At 48.3% G+C, this 21,985-nt stretch overlaps 1 protein-coding gene across 27 annotated transcripts in view; it reads right to left on the bottom strand.

Annotated features, from left to right (window-relative positions):
• Positions 1–21,985, bottom strand: part of LOC135548435 (CUGBP Elav-like family member 4) — a 187,467-nt gene that overhangs the window by 42,393 nt on the left and 123,089 nt on the right. For all 27 annotated transcript variants that reach the window (XR_010456825.1, XM_064978045.1, XM_064978085.1 and 24 more), the window contains one exon: positions 5,302–5,350. Coding sequence is in view for 26 of the 27 variants with exons in the window: in XM_064978045.1 (XP_064834117.1) it covers positions 5,302–5,350 (49 nt within the window). In the remaining variant the exon portion in view is untranslated. The remainder of the gene's footprint in view (positions 1–5,301; positions 5,351–21,985) is intronic.

Genomic DNA, 21,985 nt, shown 5'->3' with positions numbered 1-21,985 from the left:
ATATTCAAATTGTCACTGTATCAGGCATAATGATAGGATCCAGGCCTCCTGCTTGTAAATGCATTACTCATACTGCAAGAGCTGTCACTTTCATTTACTCAGAAGCACAAGGAAGGCCTTAAACCTTTCGTTGCGACTTTCAAAAACGATCACCGAACAACGGAAGAAATTTTGTGAAATTGCCTGTTCCAATTTCTGTCCAAATATTTAAACGTAATTTATTTTTCCTAATATAATTTGGGTGTATGTTTTCTCGTGGCATGGTCCTATCATACAGACGCTGTAACCAAGCAATTTAATTTAATGCCCAGCCAACCTTGAGCTACTACGCTGTGTTCCCTGAACCTCTGACAAACTGGGTGTGTACCGCCCTGCCGGGCTCTTTCTGACTTTTCAGAGTTTTGCATGTTTCGTGTCCAAAGGCGGAGAGAGATCTTTTGGCTTCATTTGCATGTAAAGTGGAGCACGGTCCTCAGTGGGTGTTGAGGTGCCTCCAGACAGCCCCTCCCCAGTGGCCTGGCAGCCTGCTGCAACAACCACACATCAGCCCTCACTCTTCCCTATCTGCTGGGTGGGGCATGACAGCACAGCGCACAAGAGCTTGAGGTCCTGTCAATCTCTCACCTCCCAGACTGGGGTCATCCTTCAGAGACACACGCTGAGACAAGGAAGCGCCCAGGCAAGGACGAACACAGAGCGAAAAAAAGGATAGCTCCTCAGGATGCCGTAGGGCCGAGTGCAACCCAGACAGAAACTACGAACCTTGATACACGTTCTAGTCAAACTGAAACTATGTAAAGATACCAAGAGACTCTGATGATACATTATCAGGTAGACGCATACAGAACTCTAATTCTATATTATTAGGAAGAAAGCATTCGGAGCGGTGGGACTTTAATGCTACATTAACTTGGTAATTATTTAGGAAAAGGACACGTTGAAGAAGGGAGAGGTAAGCAAACAGGCAAATCTAGACAGAGAGGGAGACTTTTAGCTGTCTCCAAGCCGTCCGTCGGTCCGGTGTGTTTCGTCTATTCCAGAAGATCAACATAGACTTTAGAGCAATGTTTACCAGCTCCAGTCCTCCAGCACGCCCAACAGACACATTTGTGTTGTAGCCCTGGACAACCACACCTGATTTAACTTGCCAACTAATCATCAAGAACTCAACGAGTCAAATCAGGTGAGTTTGTCTGGGGCTACAACACAAATGTGTGCTGTTGGGGTTACTGGAGGACTGGAGCTGGTTAACACGGCTGTAGAGAGCATGGAGAGAGGACTAAAAGGTCAATGCGGACGGAGGTGCTTGTGTGTTAGAGAAGCGTAATAAGAGAATGTCTTCTCCTACTAAATAAAGGGAGGGCGAGAGAGTGCTTGATACTGATCCAGCATCCTTGTCCTCATCAGCATGTCCTCTCTCCATTCTACTACGGTGGCCATGGCTGGATGGCTACAGGAGGAGTGGGACCTGCAGCCTGCAGATTGTGTTTAGATAATGGCCATCTCCAATCATAGATAACATGGCTTCATCTTTTCTTCACAGACACAGCGGCAGGCAAGGTCAGGGGGAAGAGATTCCTAGATGGAGAGGAGGAGATAAGGAAGGGGTGCTTCCCAAATGATTTAGTGCTGAGATTCGCTCAGCTACCCACATCACCCTCCATTAGCTCCCTCTTCCTGCCGACCCCAACTCTCCGTCTCCCTCACTCCCTCTTTTTCTCTCTGGATCTTGCTCTGTAGCCCTCTCTATCACTATCTCTATCTCTCCCCTCTCTATCACTATCTCTATCTCTCCCCTCTCTATCACTAGCTCTATCTCTCCCCTCTCTATCACTAGCTCAATCTCTCCCCTCTCTATCACTAGCTCTATCTCTCCCCTCTATCACTAGCTCTATCTCTCCCCTCTATCACTATCTCTATCTCTCCCCTCTCTATCACTAGCTCTATCTCTCCCCTCTCTATCACTAGCTCAATCTCTCCCCTCTCTATCACTAGCTCTATCTCTCCCCTCGCTATCACTAGCTCTATCTCTCCCCTCGCTATCACTAGCTCTATCTCTCCCCTCTATCACTAGCTCTATCTCTCCCCTCTCTATATCTAGCTCTATCTCTCCCCTCTCTATCACTAGCTCTATCTCTCCCCTCTCTATCACTAGCTCTATCTCTCCCCTCTCTATATCTAGCTCTATCTCTCCCCTCTCTATCACTAGCTCTATCTCTCCACTCTCTATCCACTTCCCCAGCCCCATTTGGATTGAGGCAAATTGCTTGGGTTTAACCTGGAGATATGAGACACTTTCCATTCAAGCACTGTCCACATAGCAGAAGAGCAGAGTCACCCTGCTTCCATTGTCTCGCTATATCTCCCAATTGAAATTATGACTTGATCAAGTTGAAAATAAAGTCTGGGTTGAAGCACAAGAGATAAAGATGGACTTGAAGGGAGAGGAGGGGAGGGGAGAGGGGTGCTGGTTGACTCAGAGCAGCAAAGTGACATTAGATTTCAAGTCTGAAAATCCTCCTCCCATCCCATTCTCCTATTCTATTTGATAATGCAAAGGAGAAATAAACAACCCATGAGTCATTCTAATAGACAGCCCAGACAATTAGTTTTCCTATCCACAATGGGCCAATAGATCGGTAGGATTATGCGCCGTCTGGTCCCACATTCAGTTCCTGTGCCAAACTTTTACTAGCGCTCCTGACACATCTCTATCCCTGGAGAGCGGACAGCTCTCTGGGGGAGGGGGAGGCAGGAAGGAGGGAGGGAGGGAGAGGGAGGCAGGGGGGTGTACCAGCGTATCTAAACCCACTAATGGGCCGTAATGCCTGCAGAAGCATGTAACCAAGACACCTTTTGCGACTCCTCATGACATGGGGGCAGAAGTCTCAGCGTGACTCCCCATTCCATGGGGGCAGAAGTCTCAGCGTGACTCCCCATTCCATGGGGGCAGAAGTCTCAGCGTGACTCCCCATTCCATGGGGGCAGAAGTCTCAGCGCGACTCCCCATTCCATGGGGGCAGAAGTCTCGGCGCGACTCCACATTCCATGGGGGCAGAAGTCTCAGCGCGACTCCCCATTCCATGGGGGCAGAAGTCTCAGCGCGACTCCCCATTCCATGGGGGCAGAAGTCTCAGCGCGACTCCCCATTCCATGGGGGCAGAAGTCTCGGCGCGACTCCACATTCCATGGGGGCAGAAGTCTCGGCACGACTCCCCATTCCATGGGGGCAGAAGTCTCAGCGCGACTCCCCATTCCATGGGGGCAGAAGTCTCAGCGCGACTCCCCATTCCATGGGGGCAGAAGTCTCGGCACGACTCCCCATTCCATGGGGGCAGAAGTCTCAGCGCGACTCCCCATTCCATGGGGGCAGAAGTCTCAGCGCGACTCCACATTCCATGGGGGCAGAAGTCTCAGCGCGACTCCCCATTCCATGGGGGCAGAAGTCTCGGCACGACTCCCCATTCCATGGGGGCAGAAGTCTCAGCGCGACTCCCCATTCCATGGGGGCAGAAGTCTCAGCGCGACTCCCCATTCCATGGGGGCAGAAGTCTCAACGCGACTCCCCATTCCATGGGGGCAGAAGTCTCGGTGCAAGAGCTGGTCCCACTGCTAACCAGTCTACAGCTAGGGCCCTGGTGGGAATACTGTCTACCTGGCTGGGTCGGCCTCACTCTATCTACTCTGACTGAGACAGAGACAGAGACACACACACACACAGAGAGAGAGAGCGGGAGAGATGAATCCCTTTCCTACCCAGGGCTGTCTGTTTTCCTTTAAGTCGAGGCCAGTAAATCTAATTTCATTGTCAGCCGAGGCTACGCTTTACTTGCCTGCCCTGTCTTATGACTTCCTGTTGCCATTAACGCTCAATACTGTATCTATGTTGGGTCCTGGCTTGTCGTTGTGCTCACATTTCATTCAGCGCCACGCCGTGTCCTGTACCCTGTATGTCGTCCCCAACACAATGTTCCTGTGACAGACTGGCGAGCTAGAGAACAGAACTGGGATGGCTGGCATAGAGAGTCCTCTGTATTTCATTCACTCTGTCTGTATTTTTCCTCTTTCTCCCCCTCTCCTCTCCTCTCCGGCTAGAGAAAGAGTAGTAATTGATATCGGGGGCCCATCCATCCTCCCTCCCTTAAACCAGAGATCCAATTTATCTTCGTGAAAATGCCGATTGGCTCCCGCCCAGGTCTTGTCCGTCAGACTTTGCCTGTTTTTAGATGGCCGTTAATTAAAGTGGAGCCGTGACAAAAATAAGATCTCAATGGGAGAGTGAGTGTGTGTCAGGGAGCAGGGAAATGGGCCGGCAGATTCACACATCTTGACCACGTAAATCACCAAACTGGCTCAGTCCGGGTCTAATCTCACCCTGGCTGGCTGTGGTGTAACTCAGAAGGCTGGGATACACATAATGCATCTGACCCTCACAGTGTAGACGCACACTGGGTCTATTAGATGTAATTATGCCACATGTAAATCTGTAACTGGCTTAATCTGCATTAACCCCGATAATGTTACAAATGGCTTTGGAATGATATAGTCAATCACACTGTCATTCTGGCTAGGGCCAAGCTGGCGGGTGGCTCTTCAGCTCTGTGTAAAATTCTGTTTTGTGATTTGGTGTCAAAGGCCTAAACCCAAAATCATGGATCATTTATAAACATGTCTGACTACTAACTACACTCTCTCCTCTGTCCATTTTATATGTTGTGAAAATAACAAATCTGAGTTGTACGATTGACCTGGCAGTACAAAGTGGATGGGTATGACTGTCCTGGTGTTGACTGGTAAAGCCTATTCAGGACCTCTGAAGTGTGGCTGTGTTGGGGTGAGGAGGGGGGAAGAGGAAGGATATGGAGGTGCATGGAAGGGGGGTTGACTCTCAGTGGTACTCATCTGTAACCAGGCTGAGCTGTCACTCTGAGAACAGTGAGGAGGGATAGATCCCTACCCAGCCTCTCCTCCTCCCGCTCCTCACTCGACTTTGAACCTCCCAGAGTGACAGTGAACCTGACTCAGCCCCTCTCTCTGTTGGTCCGGCCCGGCACAGATGGGAAATCAATAGAGGCGAGTGACCTATATTAACGGCTACTCTGCAAACTCCCAGTGTGTCCCTACTGAAAGCAGACTATTCAGGTGTGTGGAGGAATGGAGGGTTGGAGGGATGGAGGAGTGGAGGGTTGGAGGAGTGGAGGGGTGGAGAGAGGGGTGAAGGGGTGAAGGGAGGGAAGGAGGGAAGGAGGGAGGGAGTAGGGATGAAAAGAGGGAAGGGACAACCAGGAGAAGGTTAATTACCTCCTCGTCCTTCGCTGTCGGCTGGCTTCACCTGGATGGGCCGGTTCATCTGCAGAGAGAGGAGAAAACACCTGGGTTAGTGTGGCCACCTGGGAACATCCACTACAACCACTACCAGGAGGAAAGGGGACAGAGTGGTGTTCATGGGCCTGTAGTTCTTGTCCTGACTCACTGGAGCATCGGATAAACAACACAAACAGTGCTCTGTTCTGTTCTAGTAAAGAAGAAGAGGGGAATGTGTGAGCTTTGAGTTTGATGCCAGCATGCCTAATTAATCCAGGGCCCTGGCCTTCGAAGATGCCTGGTTCCCCGTCACAGTTCAGCAGAATTAGCACTTTTCAATGAGTCACACTGGTTGTCAGATGGCATGAGGAGATTAATGCCATTACATCACCCACTATCAACCCCACAAGGAGAGGTCTTCTCTGGCTGCCCTGAGCTTCCTGTCTCCTCCCCACTTCCCTCTGTCCCTTACAGCCATGCCCTTCCCAGCTCACTACATCCTCTCTCCCTCTGTCCCTCCCTCCCCTCCCTCTCTCTTTTCCACCCCTACCCTTCTATAACTTGCCCTGCCATGCCCAGCTCTACACACTCCACCCATCTACACTTCCTACCTCCCTAACCACTACCACCGCCACCCCTCCCCTCAGGACCAGATCCAAGTGTCGTGACCAGTATGCTGCTGCTTTGCTCTGGTCAGCCAAGCCCACCCCAGACACACTGGCTTTTGAAAGCCACACACAAAAACATGTCCAAGAAACACAGAAAGTACTGTAAAAAGGTTAGAAGTGCAAATCAATAAACAACCTCTGAAGATACAGTCCAGAGAGGAAAAAGCTTAGCAGCACCAAGCCCAACATTAGAAGGGCTTTTAAAAATGCCTGCTGTGAATAAATACTCCCATGGCTCTCTTTGCTCCCTCTACACAGTTCCATCTCTCTCAGGAGTATGACATGTATAAAATGAAGAGTTTCAAAGCCTTTGACTGTATACAACATGACAAATATCTTCCTGTTCCCCTGGATGAATAGTGTGGGGGCAAAGGTCAGTGTAGAGAGGCTCTGTGCTTAGTGAGGGCATCCTTCCATGAGTGGTGTATTGGCTGTGTCTCCTGGACCCTGTAGTAGGCAGTAGACACTGGGCACTGGGCCTGTCTCTCCTACATAGGGCATGAGAACAGGGCCAGTGTGTGTGTCACTGAGCAGCACAGTGCAGGGCTGCCCACTCCCATCAGTCAGGTTCACTATGACTGGAAGGCTTAGGGCCGTGGTACACTTGACAGCAGTTGACATGAGCCCAAACGTCATGAGTCATATATAGCCAAGCGACTAAACGACGTGGAGGGATGTATGGATCTAATGTGACACTCCGAGTTCTACATGTACATACACCAGAATACACCAGAATACACCGTGACGCTGGAACAAAAGGTAACGCTGCACACCCCACATCCACACAAACCTTTATACAGACATGCTAATGGCAACACTTACAGGCCATGAGTTGGAGATAACACGGATCTATTGTTGTCTTTTCCCACAGCTGGCTATTACACGATGACAATGAGAATACAAACTCATAAGAGCAACAGATGCGTTGTCACTGGATCCCATGCATATTCCATATAAACCATTCAGTATAGTGCTGTTGGAGGGGTATACTAACTGAGAGATACTGCACTGTGAGTGGTGGAAATGGGCTGTGTCTGAATGGGAGCACAGATGACAAATTGTGGTTAGAGCCTGGAGGGTTTAAGATAAAGTGACTGGGGGCTGTGGCGGTCAGATGGGGGACTTGGGGAGTTCCAGATGTTGTGACTAGAAGCCTTTCATTTTCTCGGCTGGTTTGTTTGGAGTGAAGGAGGAGGGTAGAGGATAGAGTGGTGGTGTTTAGGGAGAGTTAGAGGATGGAGTGGTGGTATTAGGGAGAGTTAGAGGATAGAGTGGTGGTGTTAGGGAGAGTTAGAGGATAGAGTGGTGGTGTTAGGGAGAGTTAGAGGATAGAGTGGTGGTGTTAGGGAGAGTTAGAGGATAGAGTGGTGGTGTTAGGGAGAGTTAGAGGATGGAGTGGTGGTATTAGGGAGAGTTAGAGGATAGAGGGGTGGTGTTACGGAGAGTTAGAGGATGGAGTGGTGGTGTTACGGAGAGTTAGAGGATGGAGGGGTGGTGTTACGGAGAGTTAGAGGATGGAGTGGTGGTGTTAGGGAGAGTTAGAGGATAGAGGGGTGGTGTTACGGAGAGTTAGAGGATGGAGGGGTGGTGTTACGGAGAGTTAGAGGATGGAGGGGTGGTGTTAGGGAGAGTTAGAGGATGGAGGGGTGGTGTTTAGGGCGAGTTAGAGGATAGAGTGGTGGTGTTAGGGAGAGTTAGAGGATAGAGGGGTGGTGTTACGGAGAGTTAGAGGATGGAGGGGTGGTGTTACGGAGAGTTAGAGGATGGAGGGGTGGTGTTAGGGAGAGTTAGAGGATGGAGTGGTGGTGTTACGGAGAGTTAGAGGATGGAGGGGTGGTGTTAGGGAGAGTTAGAGGATAGAGTGGTGGTGTTAGGGAGAGTTAGAGGATAGAGTGGTGGTGTTTAGGGAGAGTTAGAGGATAGAGTGGTGGTGTTACGGAGAGTTAGAGGATAGAGTGGTGGTGTTTAGGGAGAGTTAGAGGATAGAGTGGTGGTGTTAGGGAGAGTTAGAGGATAGAGTGGTGGTGTTTAGGGAGAGTTAGAGGATAGAGTGGTGGTGTTACGGAGAGTTAGAGGATGGAGGGGTGGTGTTAGGGAGAGTTAGAGGATGGAGGGGTGGTGTTTAGGGCGAGTTAGAGGATAGAGTGGTGGTGTTACGGAGAGTTAGAGGATGGAGGGGTGGTGTTACGGAGAGTTAGAGGATGGAGTGGTGGTGTTAGGGAGAGTTAGAGGATAGAGGGGTGGTGTTACGGAGAGTTAGAGGATGGAGGGGTGGTGTTACGGAGAGTTAGAGGATGGAGGGGTGGTGTTAGGGAGAGTTAGAGGATGGAGGGGTGGTGTTACGGAGAGTTAGAGGATGGAGGGGTGGTGTTACGGAGAGTTAGAGGATAGAGTGGTGGTGTTAGGGAGAGTTAGAGGATAGAGTGGTGGTGTTTAGGGAGAGTTAGAGGATAGAGTGGTGGTTTTACGGAGAGTTAGAGGATAGAGTGGTGGTGTTTAGGGAGAGTTAGAGGATAGAGTGGTGGTGTTTAGGGAGAGTTAGAGGATAGAGTGGTGGTGTTTAGGGAGAGTTAGAGGATAGAGTGGTGGTGTTAGGGAGAGTTAGAGGATGGAGGGGTGGTGTTACGGAGAGTTAGAGGATGGAGGGGTGGTGTTAGGGAGAGTTAGAGGATGGAGGGGTGGTGTTAGGAGAGTTAGAGGATGGAGGGGGTGGTGTTAGGGAGAGTTAGAGGATGGAGGGGTGGTGTTAGGGAGAGTTAGAGGATGGAGGGGTGGTGTTAGGGAGAGTTAGAGGATGGAGGGGTGGTGTTAGGGAGAGTTAGAGGATGGAGTGGTGGTGTTACGGAGAGTTAGATGATGGAGTGGTGGTGTTTGGGAGAGTTAGAGGATGGAGGGGTGGTGTTACGGAGAGTTAGAGGATGGAGTGGTGGTGTTACGGAGAGTTAGAGGATGGAGTGGTGGTATTAGGGAGAGTTAGAGGATGGAGTGGTGGTGTTACGGAGAGTTAGAGGATGGAGTGGTGGTGTTACGGAGAGTTAGAGGATGGAGTGGTGGTGTTAGGGAGAGCTAAGGTGGGTTGAGGTCCTGGGGTCCCTGCCCAGTGATCAGTCAGTCTCCTGGCCCTAAACTGCAGCGATTGGTCATGAGGCTCCACAGCTCTGAAGACGGGAACCATTAGTAGCCTCTGAGCTGCTGCGGCAACAGCAGTCATTAGTGGGCCGGCCTCACAGAGGAGTACACTAGGGGTTGCTAGGCAACCAGGCAGAAGAGGGCAGCAGGCAAGCAGCCTGTTGGTCTGCTCTGGACTGGGCTGTTATCCAGTGAATTGGAATTCCTTTCTGTCTTTCTCCTCCATGACTCTCTCTAGGTTTGCCCAGAGAGGTTATAGAGACATTTTTTTCATAACATGTCCCACTTTTATGAAACTTTCCAGAACGAGGACACACCCTAACTCCAGACCAACCTACCCCAACCACACCTTAGCCAAAACAGTAGCAACATATTCAATAGCTGTTCACAATTTCACAAGGAAAACACTCATTTGTATTATTCTACAGTATGTCACATACAGTTGAACATTGTACAGTATATACACTCTCTCTCACACATACTTGCTCAACCACACAATCCTGTTTTACTCTGTCCCTCTTCTCCCTCCCCCTCTCATGCACACACACACGACTCTGGGCTCAATAACAGTAGGTGGCTAAGGTGACATTTTAATCCCTTATTACTGAGTGTAGGATTAGCAGGCCGATCAAGGCAGAGTTAATGATATGAATTCATCAGAGGCTGGGGGACGGAAGATGAAGCAGCAGCAGCCTGCTCTCCCCTTGGGCTTGGACACACACACCCAGACACACACAGACACCAAGGAAGACACATGACATGCTATCTATCTGCCTGACTGGCGGCCATGTCTTCTACGACACTCCCAGAGAAATAGAAGGGCTGTATAAGCAAGATAAAACATATGCTACGTATCCATAGATACTACTGGGACAAATGCCATATTTCCCCTCACCAACAGGGACTGGCTGAACGCAAAATGAACTTCCTATGTGCTGTAGTGTGAAGATGGAATACCAGTCTTTTTTTCATCCTGCAGATGTGCAGCAGCCGGAGCTGAAAATAGTTCAGCACACCCCCCTTCCTTTATCTCTCTGGCCCTTTGACCTCCAAAACCAATATGCTTCCCACCACAGCGTCTTAATGGGTTGATCAATGCTGACAAATAGGCAGCTCACGCTGTCTTGCCTGGGAACTCAGCTCACAGCCCTGGCTGGGCTCACACATGCCACCTCCATTTTATTTGTTTTCCCTCTCTGTCTTTCTTTTTTCCTCTCTCTGTCTATCTTTCGCTTACCCACCTCTTCCTCTACCCCGCTCTCTCTTGTTCTCTCTCTCTCTCTCTCTCTCTCTCTTGTTCTCTCTCTCTCTCTCTCTCTTGTTCTCTCTCTCTCTCTCTCTCTCTCTCCCTCTCTCTCTCTTGTTCTCTCTCTCTCTCTCTCTCTTGTTCTCTCTCTCTCTCTCTCTCTCTCTCTCTCTCTCTCTCTCTCTCTCTCTCTCTCTCTCTCTCTCTCTCTCTCTCTCTTGTTCTCTCTCTCTCTCTCTCTCTCTTGTTCTCTCTCTCTCTCTCTCTCTCTCGCCCCTATTTACACATTTTCTACATCTCTGTAATATCCAGGAGCTGATCTATATTTCTCATTCCATTATAATAAATAGCATTTTGCTCCAGTCACGGAGAGAGGAACACCACCAATGTGGAAGAAACAACCTGTTTACATTTACCAGGGAGCTGTGTGTACGTGCGTGTGTGCGTGCGTTTGAAACTGGTGCAGTAGAGAGAGAGAGAGAGAGGGGAGACACCATGCCATTGGCCTTTGACCACATTTACTTCCCTGTAAATACCGCTGCCCACAAGCCAGGCCATGATACATGACAGCTATGACTTATCTCACAGAGATTAGTTTTTCATAAAGTATTTAGTTTGAGTTAAAATCTTTAAAAGTATATCTCATCCCTTAGGCCAAAGGCCCCTGGTTTTTGACTCATATACCTCTTCCTTATACAACTGTGGTTTGGTTTGGACCACTACTGCATTCTTCTGTTCAACACCGTCATATCCTGGCTCCTCCATCAGAACATTCACTGAAGCTGGTGATGCCATTTACAGCCTATTAAGCTCAATTAAAGATGACTGTACTGGGAGCGCCAGAGAGAAATAGCCAGTGGTATTGTAGTGGACAGCAAGGATTACCAGGCTAACACACTGCAAACAGCCCATCTATTCTGTGGCTTCCTTCCACCAAACCCCACCCATCACTCCCATTACCCACAACTGCTCACATGTCGGTGTGTTCAGCTGGGAAGAGAAAAGAGGGAACACACACAGGGGAACGAGCCGATCGCGGAGTAGCTCTCCTCTCTCAAATTGGCCTGCGTGTCCGTAGTCAGCCAGCCAGCTCCTTCTCCCTGTGTGAGGCTGGGGAGTCAGGAGAGGTCGGGCCTGTCGACGTGTGGATTTGAGGGTTAGTAATCACACACTGGCTGTCTGCTGGAACAGCACATGAAGGAGAACTCTGTCTGTCTTCCCATGAGGAAGAGGGAGAAGGACGCTGACAGCTTGACAGGAAGTGGAGAGGTGGGACCTATTTTTAGCTATTAGCCAGAGCTCCTATATCAAGCAAATAAATTTGGTTGTAGCCAGAGTGTATTCCCTGGTGTGATCCTGTAGCGTAGGGGGGAGGACATGTTTGTGTTTTTGTTTTTGTGTCTCTCTAAATTCGGTCCCCACTGCTCCCTAACTACATAGCAATTGATTCCCCCTGGACGGAGGAGAGTTGTTGGCGTTCGTTTTTCGCGGTGTGAAACTGGCACTCACTCTACACCGCTATCACTTCCTGGTCCTCTGAGGGACTGGCTGAACAGAATTTCTGAGCGGAGTGAGAGAGAAAGTAGCATTTATAATAGCTCTCCTCTCCTTTCTCTATTTTTACCCTGGGCCCAGCAGGTCTCGGTTGTGAGGTGGGACAGAGTCAGACAGCGAGGGCTTGGGATGAGGAATCTGGCCGTCAGTTTATCTTCTGCTTCATAAAGCCCCCGTTCTCTCTGGCTGCAGATAGAGCGGCCACAGCACTACATTACATTTATGGCCCTTTTTTTATCCAGGGGTGGAGGGCAGAGGGAGCTGGGCGTGATGCGGGGAGGGGAGGAGGGAGGAGGGAGCTGGGGGTGATGCAGGGAGGGGAGGAGGGAGGAGTGGGGTGAAGATTCCACACAGTGAGACAAGACTAACAAATTAGTCAAAGTGACAGGAGGCTTTATGAGGCTCGCTCGGTATGGCAGCGTTCCTCTCTCTGCCAGGTATATGAAGGGAAGGGGTAGATGAAAGAGGGAGAGGAGGACCAGGAAGACAAAGAGCAGGCCGTTCTCTGCAGGCGGCCCACTGCTCCAGGTATCCGGGACAGGCCCTAGTGTAGACTATACATGGTCGGTTCCACCTGTGTGTACTCTGCTTCCTATAGAGCCCCCGCTGTCCCAGACAGACGGAGCAGCTCAGCAATGGGGGAGCTCTAGTTCTCCGAGAGCAGACAGAGCCAGTCAGCAGTCTAGTAGATATAAGATATACAAATCAATCAAATATATACTGTATCTACACTGCGTATACTAAACATTAGGAACATCTTCCTAACATTGACTTGCACCCCCCCCTTTCCCCCTCTCAGCAGTCTCAATTGGTCAGGGATGTTGGCCCATGTTGACTTCAGTGCTTCCCACAGTTGTGTCAAGTTGGCTGGATGTCCTTTAGTTGGTGGACCATTTTTGATACTCACTGGAAACTGTTGTGCGTGAAAAACCCAGTAGTGTTACAGGGATTGACACACTCAAACCGATGCGCCTGGTACCTACTACCATACCTCGTTCAAAGGAACTTACATCTTTAGCCTTTGACCTACCAACAGGACAACAACCCTAAGCACACAGCCAAGACTATGCAGGAGTGGCTTCAGGACAAGTCTCTGCATGTCCTTGAGTGGCCCAGTCATGTGCAGCGACGCCCCCCCATCCAACCTGACAGAGCTTGAGAGGACCTGCAGAGAAGAATGGGAGAAACTCCCGAAATACAGGTGTGCCAAGCATGTAGCATCATACCAAAGAAGACTTGAGGCGGTAATCATTGCCAAAGGTACATCAACAAAGTACTGAGTAAAGGGTCTGAATACTATACAAATGTGATATTTCTGGGGGGGTTTTAAATAAATGTGCAAAATGTTCTACAAATCTGTTATTGCTTTGTCATTATGGGGTATTGTGTATAGATTGATGAGGAATATGTTTTAGAATAAGTCTGTAATGTAGCAAAATGTGGAAAAAGTCAAGGGGTCTGAATACTTTGCGAATGCACTGTATATTTATATATAATATACTGTATATATACTGAACAAAAACGCAACATGCAACAATTTCATTGATTTTATTGAGTTACAGTTCATATCAGGAAATCAGTGAATTAAAAGAAAAATCATTAGGCCCTAATCTATGAATTTCACATGACTGGGCAGGGATGCAGCCATGGGTGGGCCTGGGAAGGCATAGGCCCACCCACTTAGGAGCCAGGCCTACCGACTGAGGAGCCAGGCCCAGCCAATCATAATACGTTTTTCCTCACAAAAACGTTTTATTGCAGAACAAAATACTCCTCAGTTTCATCAGCTGTCTGAGTTTCTGGTCTCATACACTCCCGCAGGTGAAGATGCCAGAAGTGGTCATGGGATCGCGCGGTTACACGTCTGAGACATCTGTGGCATTGTGTTGTGTGACAAAACTGCACATTTTAGAGTGGCCTTTAATTGTTCTTGATATGCCCCCCCCCCCCCCCCTTTTTGTGTGTATGGAACATTTCTGGGGTCTTTTATTTCAGCTCATTAAACATGGGACCAACACTTTACATGTTGTATTTATATTTTTGATCAGTATATTTATTTTATATTTTTTTTCTGTACTTTAAAAAAATACATTTTTTGGATGGAAAAACCCTTTCAGTGTAAACTTAAATGGCTAGAACCAGATATAAAGTATGTAGTCACACTCTAATAGACTTACTACTGAACTCAGCTCACACTCTAATAGACTTACTACTGAACTCAGCTCACACTCTAATAGACTTACTACTGAACTCAGCTCACACTCTAATAGACTTACTACTGAAATCAGCGCACAGTCTAATAGACTTACTACTGAACTCAGCTCACACTCTAATAGACTTACTACTGAACTCAGCTCACACTCTAATAGACTTACTACTGAAATCAGCTAACACACAGCTAGACCTACTACTGAAATCAGCTAACACACAGCTAGACCTAGTCCTGAAATCAGCTAACACACAGCTAGACCTACTCCTGAAATCAGCTAACACACAGCTAGACCTCCTACTCCTGAAATCAGCTAACACACAGCTAGACCTACTACTGAAATCAGCTAACACACAGCTAGACCTACTCCTGAAATCAGCTAACACACAGCTAGACATACTCCTGAAATCAGCTAACACACAGCTAGACCTACTCCTGAAATCAGCTAACACACAGCTAGACCTACTACTGAAATCAGCTAACACACAGCTAGACATACTCCTGAAATCAGCTATCACACAGCTAGACCTACTCCTGAAATCAGCTAACACACAGCTAGACCTACTACTGAAATCAGCTAACACACAGCTAGACCTACTCCTGAAATCAGCTAACACACAGCTAGACATACTCCTGAAATCAGCTAACACACAGCTAGACATACTCCTGAAATCAGCTAACACACAGCTAGACCTACTCCTGAAATCAGCTAACACACAGCTAGACCTACTCCTGAAATCAGCTAACACACAGCTAGACCTACTCCTGAAATCAGCTAACACACAGCTAGACCTACTCCTGAAATCAGCTAACACACAGCTAGACCTACTACTGAAATCAGCTAACACACAGCTAGACCTACTACTGAAATCAGCTAACACACAGCTAGACCTACTCCTGAAATCAGCTAACACACAGCTAGACCTACTCCTGAAATCAGCTAACACACAGCTAGACATACTCCTGAAATCAGCTAACACACAGCTAGACCTACTCCTGAAATCAGCTAACACACAGCTAGACCTACTCCTGAAATCAGCTAACACACAGCTAGACCTACTCCTGAAATCAGCTAACACACAGCTAGACCTACTCCTGAAATCAGCTAACACACAGCTAGACCTACTACTGAAATCAGCTAACACACAGCTAGACCTACTACTGAAATCAGCTAACACACAGCTAGACCTACTCCTGAAATCAGCTAACACACAGCTAGACCTACTCCTGAAATCAGCTAACACACAGCTAGACATACTCCTGAAATCAGCTAACACACAGCTAGACCTACTCCTGAAATCAGCTAACACGCAGCTAGACCTACTACTGAAATCAGCTAACACACAGCTAGACCTACTCCTGAAATCAGCTAACACACAGCTAGACATACTCCTGAAATCAGCTAACACACAGCTAGACATACTCCTGAAATCAGCTAACACACAGCTAGACCTACTCCTGAAATCAGCTAACACACAACTAGACCTACTACTGAAATCAGCTAACACACAGCTAGACCTACTCCTGAAATCAGCTAACACACAGCTAGACCTACTCCTGAAATCAGCTAACACACAGCTAGACCTACTGTACTACCGAACCAGTTAATAAGGGAACCAATATAATTTATTCATCTATCACAGAGGGATCCGGGTGAAAAAGAAGACAGAGTGGATAAGAGGATAAAGAGGAGAGGGAGAATAATAAGAGGGAGTAATGATGCAGCGGTCAGATTGATGACTGTCTGTGTCCTCTTCCCATCATACCAGGAGACTTTCCATCCAGTCCCACCATGCCTCCACATACACTAGTCATAGATGCAGTATTAGACAAGTAACACTACACCACTGATCAAACACATGCGCACACGCAAACAGGAAACACATGCGCACACACGCATGCACACACAAACGCACACACTCACAAACACAGAAAATATATATTTTTAGGCATTAAAAACCACCACTATTCTCATCACAAATACGCCTCTTCAAGTACACATACATATTGAGAAATACACTAGATAAAATAATAAAAACGCAACATGCAACAGTTTTAATTCATATAAGGAAATCAGTCAATTGAAATAAATTCATCAGGCACTAAAATATGGATTTCACATGACTGGGAATACAGATACGCATCTGTTGGTTACAGATACCTTAAAATACGGTAGGGGCGTGGATCAGAAAACCAGTCAGTATCTGATGTGACCACAATTTGCTTCATGCAGTGCAACACTATTCTTGGCATAGAGTTGATCAGGCTTTGATTGTGGCTTGTGGAATGTTGTCCCACTCCTCTTCAATGGCTGTGCGAAGTTGCTGGATATTGTTGGAACTGGAAAACTCTGTTGTACAGAGCATCCCAAACATGCTCAATGGGTGACATGTCTGGTGATTATGCAGGCCATGGAAGAACTGGGACATTTTCAGCTTCCAGAAATTGTGTACAGAACCTTGCGACACGGGGCCGTGCATTATCATACTGAAACATGAGGTGATGGCGGTGGTTAAATGGCGCGACAATGGGCCTCAGGATCTCTGTGCATTCATAACCCCAAGGCCACCAAGGGGAAGCAAACAGCTCGCCCTCACGTCACCATACACGCTGTCTGCCATCTGCCATCTGCCCGGTACAGTTGAAACCAGGATGTAAACAAATTTCTGCACAGAATTTGAGAGAAATAAGCTTTTTGTGGGCATGGGATCTTTTATTTCAGCTCATGAAACATGGGACCAACATTTTACATATTGTGTTTACACACAAACACACCGTCACATATCCACCCCCCCACACACACACACACTTGCTGAGAGTACCTTGGCTGTTGGAGCTGTTAGTGCAGAGGCAGTTTGTGAAAATGATCACATCAATCGAAGTGATAAATAAAAGACTGGGAGGATTGATAAAGTGCCACAATTATTTGGAAGACAAATAGCTGAATTTGCTTTTGAAATTGGACTGGATCTCAGCGCAATGGAATAGAACTCATCATCATCAATGAGGCTGTCATTAGACTGTTCTCTGTCACAGGGACAATATCTGGGTGGACTGTTGGATCCATCTGCCAAATAGGCTCAAATAGGAGCTGCTCATGGGAACATTACCAGTGATATATAGAGACTACATGGCAAAACATAACATTTTAAATGCACAATACATCAATTTACAATTCTGCTGAGAAGTGTTCCAGCACGTTTTATTAGTTTGTACACTGAATGCCACATATTTTTAATGTTTTTTCTTTGCAAAAGCTGGTTGGTAGTAAAAAGGTGTTGTCTGCAAAATAGTAGACAAGCTCTAAATGTATTCATTCATTAGCGTTATTCATATCAGAGGCGGTGGCAAATGCAAAGATGCAGAATAGTATTTCAAGCTTATGTCTGCTACCTGTTGTTATGACCATACACAACACGTCTGAAGCATTAGCTTCACAGAAAGAGAGCATCATTTGATCATTTTTTTCGTCTCTCAAATAAAACACCCTCCTAGACAACAAAAACAAGGTTATTAGCATCTATCATACCACATCATTTATTGAAGACTTTATAAATCCTCTGCGTTTTACAGATATACACGCCGTAATGCATTGCTTAATGCTGCATGAATATCAAAGCCATAATATATACTTTATTGGATTAAATAAGAGTGTGTACTGTATGTGGCTATGTAGGAGGAATCTTGATATCATAACTGTTAGAGACCACATGAGGTTATGAACCAATGAGACCATATCACATACCATTCACTGTGTACACAAAGCAACAGAGACGGTATACACATAAGAAGTTTGAGGGAAACTAGCTTAGCATAACGTATTAGCATTTTGATGGGGCGACAAGAGGGGTGCAGGGGTCCACTGATATAGGGAGTGTGTATTTACGTACAAAAAGTTCCTCAGGGGACAGAGAGGGGGAAATCAATCATTTCCAGGATTAAATCCCAGAACCGGACAAGAACCTGACACCCTCAGCACACAGGGGGACAAACACCTGCCTGGAGGTGGCAGCATTCCCTCCCCCATGCAGTGTCTTGCAAAAGTATTCACTTTTTTTTCTGAGGTCACTCTCTTTTCATTGGGAATCCAGATTTTTAAGGGACCTTCTTGCAGTGCCTATCACTTCCACTGGATGTCAATAGTCTTTAGAAATTGGTTGAGGTTTTTCCTTTGTGTAATGAAGAAGTACGGCCATCTTGAACGAGGGTAACTTCAAGTGTACTGTTAGATAGAGGCGCGTGACCAGAAAGCATGCTACAGTTTGTTTTCCTCCTGTATTGAACACAGATCATCCCGTCTTCAATTTTATCAATTATTTACGTAAAAAAATACCTAAAGTTGTATTACAAAAGTAGTTTGAAATGTTTTGGCAAAGTTTACAGGTAACTTTTGTGTCGCGCCTTGGTCATTGTATTTTGTGTTTTCGTTATATATTTGTTCAGGCCAGGGTGTGACATGGGTTTATTGTATTGTCGTATTGGGGTTTTGTAGTTATTGGGATTGCGGCTTAGTAGGGGTGTTGCATAGGCTTGGCTGCCTGAGGCGGTTCTCAATCAGAGTCAGGTGATTCTCGTTGTCTCTGATTGGGAACCGTATTTAGGTAGCCTGGGTTTCACTTTGTATTTCGTGGGTGATTGTTCCTGTCCCTGTGTTAGTGTTCACCAGACAGGCTGTATAGGTTTTTCACGTTCCGTTTGTTGTTTTTTGTATTTATAAGTTATTTCATGTATCGTCATTTGTTTCATTAAAAATATGAGTAACCAACACGCTGCATTTCGGTCCGACTCTCTTTCGACAAACGAAGAACGTCGTTACAGAATCACCCACCACACACGGACCGAGCAGCGTGTCAACGGGCAGGAGCCACAGGAGAAGCAACAAAGGCAGCAACAGCGATCACAGGACTTCTGGAATTGGGAGGAGAGTTTGTTCGGAGAAGGACCCTGGAATCAGCCTGGAGAATATCGCCGCCCCAAAGAAGAACTGGAGGCGGCAAGAGCTGAGAGGCGCCGGTATCAGGAGGCAGCGCGGCGACGCGGATGGAAGCCCGAGAGTCAGCCCCAAACATTTCTTGGGGGAGGGGGCTCAGGGAGAGTGTGGCAGAGTCAGGAGTCAGACCTGAGCTCACTCTCCCTGTTTATCGTGAGGAGCCAAGGAGGAGACCAGAACCGGTGTTGGAGGTGAGCGAAGCAGAGACTGTGAAGGAGTTAATGGGGAAATTGGAGGAGAGAGAAATGAGGGAGTTGCTGTGTTGGTGCTTTTTGCATGGAATTCGCCCGACAGAACGTGTCAGGGATTTAATGGCACCTGGGTCAGCGCTCCATACTCGTCCTGAGGTGCGTGTTAGTCGGCTGGTGAAGTTGGTGCCAGCCTCACGCACCAGGCCTCCTGTGCACATCCCTAGCCTTGCACGTCCTGTGCCAACACTGCTCTCAAGATCTCCAGTGCGCCTTCACAGTCTAGCCCATCCTGTGCCACTTCCACACACCAGCCCTCCGGTGGCAGCTCCCCGCACCAGGCTTCCTATGCGTGTCCTCGGCCCAGTACCACCAGTGCCAGCACCACGCATCAGGCCTACAGTGCGCCTCGCCTCTCCTGCGCTGCCGGAGCCTCCTGCCTGTTCAGCGCTGTCGAAGCCTTCCTCCTCTAGAGCGCTGCTGGAGTCTCCCGCCTGTTAGCGCTGCCGGAGCCTTCCTCTCCTGCGCTGCCGGAGCCTCCCGCCTGTTCAGTGCTGCCAGAGCCTTCCGCCTCTACAGCGTTGCCGGAGTCTCCTGCCCGTTTAGCGCAGCCAGAGCTGCCAGTCTGCATGGAGCAGCCAGAGCTGCCAGTCTGCATGGAGCAGCCAGAGCTGCCAGTCTGCATGGAGCAGCCAGAGATGCCAGTCTGCATGGAGCAGCCAGAGCTGCCAGTCTGCATGGAGCAGCCAGAGCTGCCAGTCTGCATGGAGCATCCAGAGCTGTCAGTCTGCATGGAGCAGCCAGAGCTGCCAGTCTGCATGGAGCAGCCAGAGCTGCCAGTCTGCATGGAGCAGCCAGAGCTGCCAGTCTGCATGGAGCTGCCAGTCTGCAAGGAGCTGCCAGTCTGCAAGGAGCTGCCAGTCTGCAAGGAGCTGCCAGTCTGCAAGGAGCTGCCAGAGCTGTTAGTCTGTATGGAGCAGCTAGAGCTGCCAGTCTGCATGGAGCAGCCAGAGCTGTCAGTCTGCTTGGAGCAGCCAGAGCTGCCAGTCTGCATGGAGCTGCCAGTCTGCATGGAGCTGCCAGTCTGCAAGGAGCTGCCAGTCTGCAATGAGCTGCCAGTCTGCAAGGAGCTTCCAGTCTGCAACGAGCTGCCAGAGCTGTTAGTCTGTAAGGAGCAGCCAGAGCTGTCAGTCTGCAAGAAGCCGCCAGAGCTGTCAATCTGCATGAAGCAGCCAGAGCCGTCAGTCTGCCAGGATCCGCCAGTCAGCCAGACTCTTCCAGATCTGCCAGTCAACCAGACTCTTCCAGATCTGCTAGTCAACCAGACTCTTCCAGATCTGCTAGTCAACCAGACTCTTCCAGATCCGCTAGTCAACCAGACTCTTCCAGATCCGCTAGTCAACCAGCTCTTCCAGATCCGCTAGTCAACCAGACTCTTCCAGATCCGCCAGTCAGCCGGGATCTGCCGGAATTGCCAGTCAGCCGGGATCTGCCGGATTCAACTGCCTGGCTTGGCTTCCTCTCAGTGCTGGGCTTCCTCTCAGTGCTGGGCTTCCTCTGTCCCGAGCTGCCCCTTTGTCCCGAGCTGCCCCTCTGTCCCGAGCTGCCCCTCTGTCCCGAGCTGCCCCTCTGTCCCGAGCTGCCCTTCTGTCCCGAGCTGCCCCTCTGTCCCGACCTGCCCCTCAGTCCAGTGGGGTTCTGGGTGAGGACTACTAGGCCATGGTCGGCAGCGAGGGTGGATTATCCCAGGACGCGTAGGGAAGAAACTATGACATTAATGGAGTGGGGTCCACGTCCCGAGCCGGAACCGCCACCATGGACAGACACCCACCCGGAACCTCCCTATGGTTTTGAGGTGCGTCCGGGAGTCCGCACCTTAGGGGGGTTCTGTCACGCCTTGGTCATTGTATTTTGTGTTTTCGTTATATATTTGTTCAGGCCAGGGTGTGACATGGGTTTATTGTATTGTCGTATTGGGGTTTTGTAGTTATTGGGATTGCGGCTGAGTAGGGGTGTTGCATAGGCTTGGCTGCATGAGGCGGTTCTCAATCAGAGTCAGGTGATTCTCATTGTCTCTGATTGGGAACCGTATTTAGGTAGCCTGGGTTTCACTTTGTATTTCGTGGGTGATTGTTCCTGTCTCTGTGTTAGTGTTCACCAGACAGGCTGTATAGGTTTTTCACGTTCCGTTTGTTGTTTTTTGTATTTTTAAGTTATTTCATGTATCGTCATTTGTTTCATTAAAAATATGAGTAACCAACACGCTGCATTTCGGTCCGACTCTCTTTCGACAAACGAAGAACGTCGTTACATTTTGAGATATTTTGTAGTCACGTTGCGCAAGTTGGAACCAGTGTTTTCCAGATCAAGCGCGCTAAATAAATGGACATTTTGGATATATATCGATGGAATCAAACAAAAGGACCATTTGTGAAGTTTATGGGACATATTGGAGTGCCAACAAAAGAAGCTCGTTAAAGGTAAGGCATGAATTATATTTTTATTTTTGCGATTTGTGTTGCGCCTGCAGGGTTGAAATATGCTTTTCTCTCTTTGTTTACGGAGGTGCTTTCCTCAGATAATAGCATCGTTTATTTCACGGGAAAGGCTTTTTGAAATCTGACATGTTGGCTGGATTCACAACAAGTATAGCTTTAATTTGCTATCTTGCATGTGTGATTTAATGAAAGTTTGATA

This window comes from Oncorhynchus masou, chromosome 1 (assembly GCF_036934945.1).
Source record: "Oncorhynchus masou masou isolate Uvic2021 chromosome 1, UVic_Omas_1.1, whole genome shotgun sequence".
Classification (NCBI taxonomy): domain Eukaryota; kingdom Metazoa; phylum Chordata; class Actinopteri; order Salmoniformes; family Salmonidae; genus Oncorhynchus; species Oncorhynchus masou.
The sequence above is the reverse complement of the archived record's forward strand: the minus strand, read 5'-3'. Positions and strand labels throughout refer to the sequence as shown.